Source organism: Petaurus breviceps, unplaced genomic scaffold, assembly GCF_028583685.1.
Source record: "Petaurus breviceps papuanus isolate PSGF00001 unplaced genomic scaffold, PetGlider_PUasm1.0 555, whole genome shotgun sequence".
Lineage (NCBI taxonomy): Eukaryota > Metazoa > Chordata > Mammalia > Diprotodontia > Petauridae > Petaurus > Petaurus breviceps.
The window spans coordinates 676,501-688,589 of record NW_027186373.1 but is presented as its reverse complement, the minus strand read 5'-3'; the positions used below and the strand labels follow the sequence as shown (position 1 = coordinate 688,589).

The 12,089-nt window shown below is 48.1% G+C and overlaps 1 protein-coding gene across 13 annotated transcripts in view; it reads left to right on the top strand.

The window, feature by feature from the left end:
- The window catches only part of ZC3H8 (zinc finger CCCH-type containing 8), a 12,587-nt gene extending 1,848 nt beyond the window's left edge, over positions 1–10,739 (top strand). For 2 of the 13 annotated variants that reach the window (XM_069102770.1, XM_069102767.1), the window contains exons 2-4: positions 7,692–7,790; positions 8,246–8,429; positions 9,058–10,739. In XM_069102770.1, coding sequence (XP_068958871.1) covers positions 9,164–10,345 — 1,182 coding nt within the window. In that variant the 5' untranslated portion in view covers positions 7,692–7,790; positions 8,246–8,429; positions 9,058–9,163 and the 3' untranslated portion in view covers positions 10,346–10,739. Of the gene's footprint in view, positions 1–1,534; positions 1,700–4,380; positions 4,498–7,691; positions 7,822–8,245; positions 8,430–9,057 lie in introns of all 13 variants that reach the window. The other 11 variants (XM_069102760.1, XM_069102757.1, XM_069102758.1 and 8 more) reach the window with 10 other exon arrangements.
- Positions 10,740–12,089: the final 1,350 nt, after the last annotated feature.

Below are 12,089 nucleotides of genomic sequence, written 5' to 3'. Positions count from 1 at the left end.
CCCTCTGCCCCTGGCCAGCCCTCTGTCTCTGACCAGTCATCTGTCCATTCCAGCCCTCTGTTCATTCCAGCTCTCTGTTTGTTCCAGCTTTCTGCCCCTGGCCAGTCCTCTGTCCCATCCAACCCTTTGTCCCTGGCCAGTCATCTGTCCATTCCAGCTCTCTGTTCATTACAACTTTCTGACCCCACCAGCCCTCTGCCTCCGCCAGCCCTCTGTTTGTTCCAGCTTTCTTCCCCTGACCAGCCCTCTTCCAGCATTCTGCCCCCCACCAGCACTCTGCCCCTACTCAGTCCTCTCTCTGTTCCAACCCACTGTCCATTCCAGCCCTCTGCCCCTGGCCAGCCCTCTGTCCATTCCAGTCCTCTGTCCCCACCTGCCCTCTACTCCAAGCCAGCCCTGTCTCAAGTCTGAGACTTGGGAGAGAAGGTCCTTGACTCTCCCAGGCTGATTCTGCCTTCAGGGGCTCACTCCAGGATGGACCCCCCTTTTTTTTTTTTATTAAGCAATCAGGGTTAAGTAACTTGCTCAAGGTTACATGGCCAGTTATTTCTGGGTGTGGTGCTGAGTGTCTGAGCCCGGGATCTCCAGGTCGTCCCAACACTGGAGCCGGTGCTCTTACTCGCTGAGCCACCTGGCCGCCCCTAAGCAATTGGGGTTAAGTAACTTGCTCAAGGTTACATGGCCAGGTGTTTCTGGGTGGGTGCTAAGTGTCCGAGCCCGGGATCTCCAGGTCTTCTCAATACTGGAGCCGGTGCTCTTACTCGCTGTGCTACCTGGCCGCCCCTCCAGGATGGACCCCTTTGGGGTCCAGTAGGGCTCGGGAAGCTGATGTTAGGTTCAGAGAAGGGGACTGAGAAGGTAGATAATTCCTGGCCTCTGTGGCCCTTGTGTGGACATGGCCCAGGTCCACATCTCCAACAGAGAGAAGTGGACCCCCTTCCTCAGTTTTTCCTTTGACTTGGGTAGAAGACCCCAGAGTCTTCACTCTCCCTCTCCACCCCAAGAGGAGAGCACCCTCAGATGTGGGGGCCTGTGCTGGATAACCTGCCCTCAGCCTGGCAGCAGGCTGGGGCGGGCTGAGGGGCCTGGATTCATTTCCAGCACATCTGTAGACCTCAGTTTACCCATCTGTTAAATGAGAAAATTGGAAGTTCTCTCTCAGATCTCTTACCGTTAAGAACAGGCCTTGAACATCTTCCCAGCTATTTGGTGTCAGAACCCCTTTAACTTTTTTTTTTTGGTCTTTATTAATTTGTTTGTTTACTTTTAGTTTGCAAGATTCAGTTCCACAATCCCTTGAGTTTCAAATTTTCTCCCCCTCCCTGCCCCCACCTCCGTGGAGGCATACAATCAAGTATAGGATCTGTAAATACTTTCACATTGGACATTAGTCAGGTTATAAAGACGAATTGTATCAGATGGAATGAAAAATGGGAAAGAGGAAACAAAACCAAACAAGAAAAAGAAAGAGAGCAAGTGTTTGCTTCAATCTGGATTCACACTCTGTTCTTTCTGGTTCTTTCTCTGGATGCAGACATCTCTCTCCATCATGAGTCTTTTGGGATTGACTTATATCACTGCATTGCTGAGAAGAGTCCAGGCTAACAAAGTATCATGCATACTTGTGTCTGTAATTGTGTACAAATTCCTCTTGGCTCTACTCTTCTCACTCAACATCACTTTGTATAAGCCTCTCCAGGTAAATATGGAGTCCATCTGCTCCTCGTTTCTTATAGCACAATAGTGTTCCATAACATGCATATACCACAACTACTTTAGCCATTACCCAATTGATGGGCACCCCCCTTAACTTCCAGTTCTTTGCCACCACAAAAAGGTGATATAAATATTTTTGTACATATGGGTCTTCCTCCCACTTCTATGATCTCTTTGGGATACAGCTCTAGAAGTGGTATTGCTGGGTCAAAGGGTATGAAATTGCTTATAGTGCTTTGGGCATAATTCCAGATTGCTCTCCAGAAAGGCTGGATCAGTTCACAACTCCACCAGCAATGCATTAGTGTTCCAATTTGCCCACATCCTCTCCAGCATTTGTCATTTTCCTGTTTTGTCATCTTAGCCCATCTGACTGGTGAGATGTGGTACCTCAGGGTTGTTATGATTTGCATTTCTCTAATCAATAGTGAATTAGAGGATTTTTTCATATGCTTATAGATATCTTTAATTTCTTCCTCCGAAAACTGCCTGTTCATATCCTTTGACCATTTATCAATTGGGGAATGACTTATATTCTTATAGATTTGACTCAATTCTCTGTATATTTTAGAAGTGAGTCCTTTATCAGAGACATAGGTTGTAAAAATTGTTTCCCAATTTTCCACTTCCCTCCTAATTTTGGTTACATTTGCTTTGTATAGAAGCTTTTCAATTTCATGTAATCAAAATTATACATTTTTCATTTTATTCCTTGCTTTCCCAGTTTACTTACAGTATCAGTCTTTATACCTAGACCATGCACCCATTTAGACTTGATTTTGGTATATGGTGTTAGATAATGGTCTATGCCCAGTTTCTGCCATACTGTATTCTAGTTTTCCCAGCAGTTTTTGTCAAATAGTGAGTTCTTATCCCCAAACCGGGGTCTTTGGGTTTATCAAACACTAGATTACTATAGTCATTGACTGCTGAGTTTCATGTACCCCATCTATTCCATTGATCCACTGCTCTATTCCTCAGCTAGTACCAAATAGTTTTGAGGACTGCTGCTTTATAATACAGATTGAAATCTGGTATAGCTAGTCCACCATCCCTAGCATTTCTTTTCATTAATACCCTTGATATTCTGGACCTTATGTTCTTCCAGATGAATTTTGTTACTATTTTTTCTAGTTCTATAAAGTAGTGTTTTGGTAAATTGATTGGTATGGCACTAAATATATAATTTAATTTAGGCAAAATTGTAATTTTAATTATATTAGCTTGACTCAGCCACAAGCAATTGATGTTTTTTTCCAACTAGTTAGTTCTGACTTTATTTATGTGAAAAGTGTTTTGTAGTTGTGTTCATATAGGTCCTGGGTTTGTTTTGGCAGGTAGATTCCCAAATATTTTATAATGTCTACAGTAACGCTAAATGGGATTTCTCTTTTTGTCTCTTGCTCTTGGATTTCATTAGAGATATATAGGAATACCAAGGATTTATGTGGGTTTATTTTATATCCTACAACTCTGCCAAATTTATTTATTGTCTCAAGCAATTTTTTACTTGATTCTCTAGGATTCTCTAAGTCATCTGCAAAGAGTGATAGCTTGGTCTTTTCTTTGCCTAATTTGATTCCTCTGATTTCTTTTTCTTCTCTAATTGCTACTGGTAACATTTCTGGTACCAGATTGAATAAGAGGGGTGATAGTGGACACCCTTGTTTCACCCCTGATCTTATGGGAAATGCTTCTAGCTTCTCCCCATACATATAATACTTGCTGATGGCTTTCAATAGATGCTACCTATTATTTTAAGGAAGGCTCCATTTGTTCCTGTACTTTCTAGCGTTTTTAATAGGAATGGATGTTGTATTTTGTCAAAAGCCTTTTCTGCATCTATTGAGATAATCATGTGATTTCTCCTAGTTTTATTGTTGATATGATCAATTATACTGATGGTTTACCTAATATTAAATCATCCTTGCATTCCTGGAATAAATCCTACCTGATCAATGTATATTATTCTTGTGATAAATTGCTGTAGTCTTTTTGCTACTATTTTATTAAATTTTTTTTCATCTATGAGGGAAATTGGTCTATAATTTATTTTCTCCATTTTAACTTTCCCTGATTTAGGTATCAGTACCATATTTGTGTCTTAAAAAGAATTTGGTAGGACACCTTCTTCACTAATTTTCCCAAATATTTTGTAGAGTATTGGAATCAATTGTTCTTTAAATGTTTGATAGAAATCACTAGTAAATCCATCTGGCCCTGGAGATTTTTTCTTAGGGAGTTCACTGTTGGCTTGTTTAATTTCTTTTTCTGAGTTGGGATTATTTAAGTGATTTACTTCCTCTTCAGTTAATTTGGGCAACTAATATTTTTGTAAATATTCATCCATTTCACTAAGATTGCCAAATTTATGTGCATACAATTTGACAAAATAATTCCTAATTATTGTTTTAATTTCCTCTTCATTGGAGGTAGGTTCACCCTTTTCATTTTTGATACTCATTATTTGGTCTTTTTCCTTTTTTTTTTATCATATTGACTAAGGGTCTGTCAATTTTATTGTTTTTTTTCATAAAACCAGCTCTTAGTTTTATTTATTAATTCAATAATTTTTTAAATTTCAATCTTATTAATCTCTCCTTTGGTTTTCAGTATTTCTAATTTAGTATTTAATTGGGGATTTTCAATTTGTTCTCTTTCTAGCTTTTTCAATTGCATGCCCAATTCGTTGACCACCCTTTTCTCTAATTTATTCATGTATGACCTCAGAGATATAAAACTTCCCCTAAGAACTGCCTTTGCTGCTTCCCACAAGTTTTGGTATGTTGTCTCATTATTATCATTGTCTTGAATGAAGTTATTGATTGTTTGTATAATTTCTTCTTTGACCCACTCATTCTTTAGGATTAAATTGTTTAGTTTCCAATTAGTTTTTAGTCTATCTTTCCATGGCCTTTATTGCATATGATTTTTATGGCATCATGATCTGATAATGATGCATTTAATATTTCTGCCTTTCTGCCCTGAATTGTGAGGTTTTTATGATCTAGTACATGGTCGATTTTTGCGTGTGTGCCATGTAGCACTGAGAAGAAGGTATATTCCTTTTTATTCCCATTCAGTTTTCTCCAGAGATCTATCATATCTAGCCTCTCTAAAATTACGTTTGCCTCCTTAACGTCTTTCTCGTTTATTTTGAGGTTAGATTTATCAAGTTAAGAGAAGGGGAGATTAAGGTCCCCCACTAATATAGTTTTGCTATCTATTTCTTCCTCTAATTCCCTTACCTTCTCCTCTAGGAATTTGGACACTATCCCACTTGGTGCATATATGATACGTAATGATATGGCTTCATTCTCGATGGTGCCTTTTAGCAGGATATAGTTTCCTTCCTTATCTCTTTTAATTAGATCTAATTTTGCTTTTGCTTTATCTGAGGTAAAGATTGCTACCCCTGCTTTTTTTTTACTTTAGCTGAAGCATAATATATTCTACTCCAGCCTTTTACCTTTACCCTGTGGGTATCCCTCTGTTTCAAATGTGCTTCTTGTAGACACATTTTTGTAGGGTTTTGTAGGATGTAGACATATCTTGTAGGATTATGGTTTTTAATCCATTCAGGACAGTTTTCTTTGATGATCTCTTGGAAGACGTTGTCCAGGCTGCTTTTTTCATCATGGCTTTCCAGTAGACCGATAATCTTAGGTTATCTCTCCTAGATCTGTTCTCCAGGTCAGTTATTTTTCCATTGAGATATTTTAGAATTTCTTCTAATTTTTCAATCCATTTTAATCCATAAAATCTCCATTTTATTGGAGAGTTCATCCCATTCACAGTAATGATTTCTATCCGTCTCTTTCCCTCCATCCTGTTCCCTCCCCTGTTTATGTATTTTTCTCTTTCTTCTCCCTTCCCCTCCTTACGGGTTTTCCTTTTGACCACCACCTCCCTCAGTATTCCCTCTCTGTGACCCCCCCCCCTTCTCATCCCCCCTTACCCCTCCTACTGCCTATAGGGCACAAAGGATTTTTATACTTATCAGAGTATGTTCTTCCCTCTTTGACCCCAAACCAATGAGAGTAAATGTCATGCAGTGCTCCTCTCCCTGCCTCCTTTCCCTCTATTATAATGAGTTTTTGTGTCCTTTCACGTGAGAATCGTAAACTTAGTTGGCTGTGATCCCTCAATGCTCCCATGATGTTCATCTCCCTCTCTCTCCCCCCCCTTCCTATTATAGTGCGTCCTTATGCCTCTTCGTGTGGCATAATTTACCGTTTTCTGCCTCATCCTTTCCCTTTATCCCATCACCATCCCAGGCCTTTTTTCATCATCAGATTAGTTCATTTGCACCCACACCCTCTCTGTGTATATCCCTGTTAAAGGTCATGATAATCATATAAATTTCAGTACTGACAGGCATCAGCTTTTCATCTAGGGATGTGAACAGTTTGTTCGTGTGTGTGTGTGTGTGTGTGTGTGTGTGTGTGTGTTTTCCTTGTTTACCTTTTTCTGTCTTTCTTGAGTCTTGTAATTGGAGATCAGATTTTCCAGTGAGCTCTGCCTGAGAGATTATGCTCAGCTTTGCTGGGTCGTTGATCCTTGGTTACAGTCTTTTGCCTTACAAAATATCAGATTCCGGTTCCTCCGATCTTTTAATATAGAATCTGCTAGGTCCTGTGTGATCCTGACTGTAGTTCCACAATATTTGAATTGTTTCTTCTTGGCCGCTTGCAGTATTTTCTCCTTAATCTTGTAATTCTGTAATTTGGCTATTATATTTCTTGGAGTTTTCAATTTGAGATCTCTTTCAGGAGGAGTCTGGTGAATTCTTTCGATAACTATTTTACCTTCTGATTCTAGGACTTCAGAACAGTTTTCTTTGACAGTCTCTTGGAGGATGTTGTCCAGGCTGCTTTTTTCATCATGGCTTTCCGTTAGATCAATAATCTTAGGTTATCTCTCCTGCATCTGTTTTCCCGGTCAGTTATTTTTCCAGTAAGATATTTTACACTTTCTTCTGATTTTTCAATCTTCATGTTTTAGTTGATTGATTCTTGGTTCATCATCGAGGCCTGAGCTTTGATTTGACTGATTCTAATTTTTAGTGAATTATTTTCCTCGATTAGTTTTTGAAGGTCCTTTTGTAGGGAGGTATTTTCTCCATTTAGATTTTGAACCTCCTCTCCCAGTTCAGAAATTTTACCTTTTAAGGATTTGTTTTCTTCAGTGAGACTTTTTTCCTGTTTGGTCACTGTAGATTTAAATTTATCTTCTACCTCCCTAAATTGCCTTTTAAAGTCTTGAACTCCTCCCAGAATGCTTTTTGGGCCTGAGGCCAGTTCCTGTTTCCTTCTGTGGTCTCAGGTGTGAGGACTGAGTCCATGTTGTCCTCTGTATTTGTTCTTACTTGCTATAATAAGCTCGGATCGATTTTCTTGCCTTTCCCTTCCCCTTCTCAGCTTCCTTCCTTCCCATTGTGATTTCCTGTTTTCTAATTTCTCCGGCTGGGAGCTGAAGGCCTGCCTGCTTGTTGACTTTGTGCGCTGTAGCCTCTGGGTGTGTTGTCTGAGGCCAAGGCCAGGACTCCCAGTGTTTCCCCTGAGTTACCCTGAGGCTCACAGAGTAACCTGTGTGGGAGGGGCGGTCTGGCCGCTGTGCCCCTGGCCTGCAGCTGAGGCAGGCTCAGCAGGTGGTGGCCGGCAGTGCTGGTGTCTCTAGGTTCCTCTGGTGGGGCTGAGGTCCACCTGGGCTTGTATTGTTAGTACTTGCTGGTTCCACCCCCCTGGGCTTTGGGAGCTCTTGCTGGGCAGGTGAGGTGGGGCTAGTTGGGACCCCTCCTGCCCTTCACTTGAGACTCCTTACTGCCTCAGTTACACCCTTTCTCTGTGACTCAGGATTTTACTCTGGGTGGGACATTTATCTCTGGGTTTTCTGGCCAGGGAGGGGCAGTGGGAGCAGCTGGGGTTTACTTTGCCATCCTGGCTTCTGGAAATTCATGCAGGTGATTTTTTAAGTTCCAGGCTGTGGGCTGATAGCTCCAGGAGAAGCTGCTGTCTCTGCTGCGGGTCCTGTGCTTTCTCTTATGGATCCTCCGGTCCTGTGGTGAGGTGCTGGTGAGACTGGTGCGAATCGCCCTTGGGGTAGGTGAGTCTGCGGGCTGGGGCTCCCCCAGCCCAGACCCACGTGGGTGCTTTCCTGGGCTGGATCCTGCCATGCTCCATCTCCCAGTGGATTCTGTCCCTCCAAAATCTGTTCAGATTCACTTTTTAAAGTTTAGTGACGGGATTCTCGGAGGAGCTTAGAAAAGTTACTGCTTTAACTCTTAAAGACTGTTGAGGACTCCCCACACCCTGAGCTTTGGCTCATGGGGCTTCTGTCGATAATTTCAGAATGAGCAGAGGTTGTCCTGTGGTTTTGAAGATCTGGACCCCACAGTCCCCTGAAGGGGGTTCCCTTTGAGAGCTGCTGGGCTGGCTTCGTAGCTGAAGCCTCGTGAGGCCCGTCTGCCAGCGCCCCGCCATGGCACAGACATGAGCAGGAAGGTCACTCCTCTTCATCTGTTTTTCAGTAGCTGACCCTCGACCACACTCTGGCCCGCAGGGCCCCCCAGAGCTGCGTCTCCATGGAGGTGACCACACTCTGGTGGGGACACAGTGCTGAGTCTGCACCTCCGTTGAGGGGCCTCAGGACAGGGCCACCCGAGGAGCAGAGGGTCTGAGGTTCGGGCAGCCCCCAGCCTGGATGCCGGAGAGGTGAGTGCCCTGGAGTCTCGTGGAGTGTTTGGAAGGGGCATCTTGGGGACATTGGTAGATGAGGCAGGGTCTGCTTACCACGAAGAGGTGGCTTACTGGGGGCTTTGGATTCTGCAAGGCCCTGAAGGCAGAATTAGGAGTGTGGAGACTTGGCTCAAGGAAATGCTTGTAAAGACCAGAGTGGTCCCGCAGCCCAGTGTGCTCTGTGGGCCCCTTCCCCTTCTGAGAGTGGGTGATGCCACGGAAGCCAGGCGTGCCCTCTGAATCCTCCCACTGCCCCTGGACTGGGTCCCTCCCTGAGACTGCAAGCATCGATAATGAGCCTGCTGTGTGCCAGGAAGTGCAGGGAGGACAGAGCAGTACAGAAGACAGTCACTGGCCTCATGGAGCTTACAGTCTAGTGGGGGGCCCATGCACAAAAGGGGGAGTGGAGGCAGCAGGGCAAGAGGGGGAATACTGTGTCCGTGGCCCAGCCCTGCCCTCCCGTCAGAGCAGTCAGGAGATGCCCCTCTGAGGAGGCGGGAGAGGACAGGGTCAGTTAATCGAGGGGCGGTCTCAGAAGGAGGTGAACAGGATGTGGGGGCAGCATTGGGAGGTGGCTGCAGACCTAGTGGGTGCTTTCTTCCAGGGCAGCGCTTGCCTCCACCTCCCTGAGGGGACTCCGAGCCGACTCAGCGGGCAGGCCTGACGGTGGCTTCGATCTCAGGGAAAGCTGGCCCGGAGCTGCATGAAGCATGTCTTCCACGCTGCTCCCCGCTGGCCTGGTGCCCTTCGAAGATCTCTTCTCCAAGCCCCCGAATCCCATGCTCGGCCCCAGCTTGACTCGGGGTCAGCTTGTCTCCGACCAGGAGGGATGCACGAAGCTGACCTGCCCACAGTCGGGCCCTGGGCTGGCCTCTGGTCCTTCACCTAGCCCCTCCAGCTTTGGGGATGTGGCCCATGAGCCTTGGGGCCCCCAACGGACCTCAGACCCTCCTCCCCCAGATGCCAGTCCCAATGGCCCTGGGCCTTCCCCACACTGGGATTTTGGGGACCTGTTTTGCAAACCCCCAAACCCCATGCTTTCCCCCAGTATGACACTCTCAGGCTCAGGGAGTGTGGCCTGTGAACCTCAGCTCCCAGGGACGGCTCCAGCCTTGCTATCCCCCCGGCCCGCTCCTGGCCTGGGGCCCAGGACAGCAGGCCCGGACAGGGCAGCCTGTAGTCCTGGCCCGGGGGAAGCTGGGCCCAGGAAGCACAGTGGCCAAGGCAGCGGCTCTCGGCCGGACAGCAAGAGGAGAGGCAAGGAGGCCGGGCCTCCTGCTGCCAAAGGGAAGCAGCCCCAGGAGGAGGACTTTGCCCAGCTCCTCGAGCGGTATAGACGGGAGAGGGAGGCCCCTGAAGAGGCCCCAGCACCACCCCCCACAAAGAAAGGGGCCCAGTGGGGCTCCAGGGCTGGGAGCACCGGGGCTGGGAAGGCCAGCCGTGCCAAGAAGAGGAAGAGGGCGGGGCTGGCAAAGGCCCCAGCCCCCAGGTGCCCGGTAGACCCTCCCACTGCCCCGCAGCGTGCCCCTCTGAGCGAGGAGTTCATCCAGAAGAACACCATGGCCCTGGGCTCACGCAGGGTGTGCAAGTACTTCCTGGCCGGACGGTGCGTCCGCGGAGAGCAGTGCCGGCTGGACCACGGGGCCGACGGCCTCAAGTTCCAGCAGCTCTGCAAGTTCTATGTGCAGGGTTACTGTACGAGAGGCGACCACTGCCGCTTCCTGCACCACGAGTTCCCGTGCAAGTTCTTCCACACGGGCGCCAAGTGCTACCAGGGCGACCACTGCGTCTTCTCCCACGCACCCCTGACGCCCGAGACGGAGGGCCTGCTGAGGGCCGCCCTGGCGGGCCCAGCCCCTGCGGAGGCAGCTCCTCCCGCGGCTCCCTCCTGATGGCCGAGGGCAGCCCCATGGGAATTGTTTTCCTCTGGTTAGCACCACGATTGCAACAAGTCATATTAAAAACCCCATGAAATCAGGGGCAATAAAGTTTATCCCAGCCTGCCGAAGGTCTGGGATTTAATAGCAGAGGACAACTTTGTGCCTGCTCGTGGGACTGATCTCTGAAGGCGCCCCCAGCCCCGGACAGCTGGGACCTTGGCTTGGGGGGCCCACACTTGGGCAGATGAGCACTGCCCTGCTGGGATGCTGGGAAGGGCAGAGGCCATGGGACTCATCAGTGTCACTGTGCTGTGGGCCCTCCCTTGTGTTTTACTTTTGAAGAGCATGTTGACACCAGTCACGTCGTGGGAGAAGAATAAACCCACAATAAAGAAACAACAGCAAACGAGGACTCTGTGCTTTCTCTGGAGGCCGCTAGTCCAGAGCTGCCGCTGCCTGCTGTGGCCGTGAGTGGTTCTGCTGCGTCCATCGCATCCATGCGCACGCCACAGCCTGTCCGGCCACCCCGCAGCTGCTGGACGTCCCCTCGAGTCCTGCTTCTCATCCACCACAGAGAGCTGCCGTGGACGCTCCTCCCGTGTTTGCAGCAGCGCCATGCCTGCATCAAAGGGCATGTGCACGTGTTGTAGGCCTCTGGTCCCAGGTCCGGATTCAGCGCACAGCTCCACCAACAATGCACTAGTGTCCCAGTGTCCCTACATCGTCCAGCAGGTGTGAGGCGGCCCCTCGGGCTTGTCTGGATCTGCGTTTCTCTAGTCACTAGTGATTTAGAGCGTTTCTTCACATGGCTGTAGACAGCTCTAATCTCTTCTCAGAAAATGGCTCGTTGACATCTTTGGGCCATTTATTAGCGGTGCCCCTCACCTTTAACGAGAGGTGGCCCGAGGAGGGTCTCAGACACAGATTGAGCATGTTGCCTCCTGCCCCTGTATAGGCTCAGTTTCTCCCTCTATGAAGTGGGGGCAGTTAAGCGTTTCCTCCCAAAGAGCAGATACGAGGGAAAATGCCTTTGGTGATGAGGCCGGGCAGGTGCTGCAGAGTCTGCACCCCCGGGGCGCTGGCCGGTCCAGGGGATGGACTAGCAGCAGCTGGGTCCTGGGTCCTGCCCTCTTGGTTTTCAAAGTGATTTCTTCCCCCCAAGCCTAGGAAGCAAGTTATGGGAGGAGGGAGGCCCAGGCACGCCGCTGGCAAGCCCCCCACTCAACCCCATGCGCCCACTTGCCATTGGGAGCAATGATAGGGCCGGAGGCTCAGGGTGGAGAAGAGTGACGGTGTGGTAAAGAAAGCAGGGTCTCCCCATTGCAGAGAAAGGTTTGAACAGGAGCCTCGTCCTGGGGCCTGGGAAAGCAGCCATAGTCGCTGCTCAGGGATGGCCTGCACGCCCTCCAGGTTTGGATGAGCTGAGCATGTCTGGGTCAGAGCAATCTCTGGGACTGGGGCGGCCGATCAGCCTCTGGGGAGCTGGGCGACCTCCAGCAAGCTCCCACAGCCTTCCCTTCCTTGGGCTCCGGGAAGGGGGTTGAAAGCCCCCTTCAGACCTCTGACTCTTGCGTGCTCTGAGATGGTGGTGAGCTTGCTTGTTCGGCATGTGGCCAAGGGAGAGCTAGGCATTTCTCAAATATCAGCCCCCCGGTCCTCATTACAGACTTGTGAGAGGCAGGTACTGTGGGGGCCCCTGCTTTACAGTACTGTCTCTGACTCTCCCCAGCTGTCTCTCTGTCTCTGTATCTCTGCA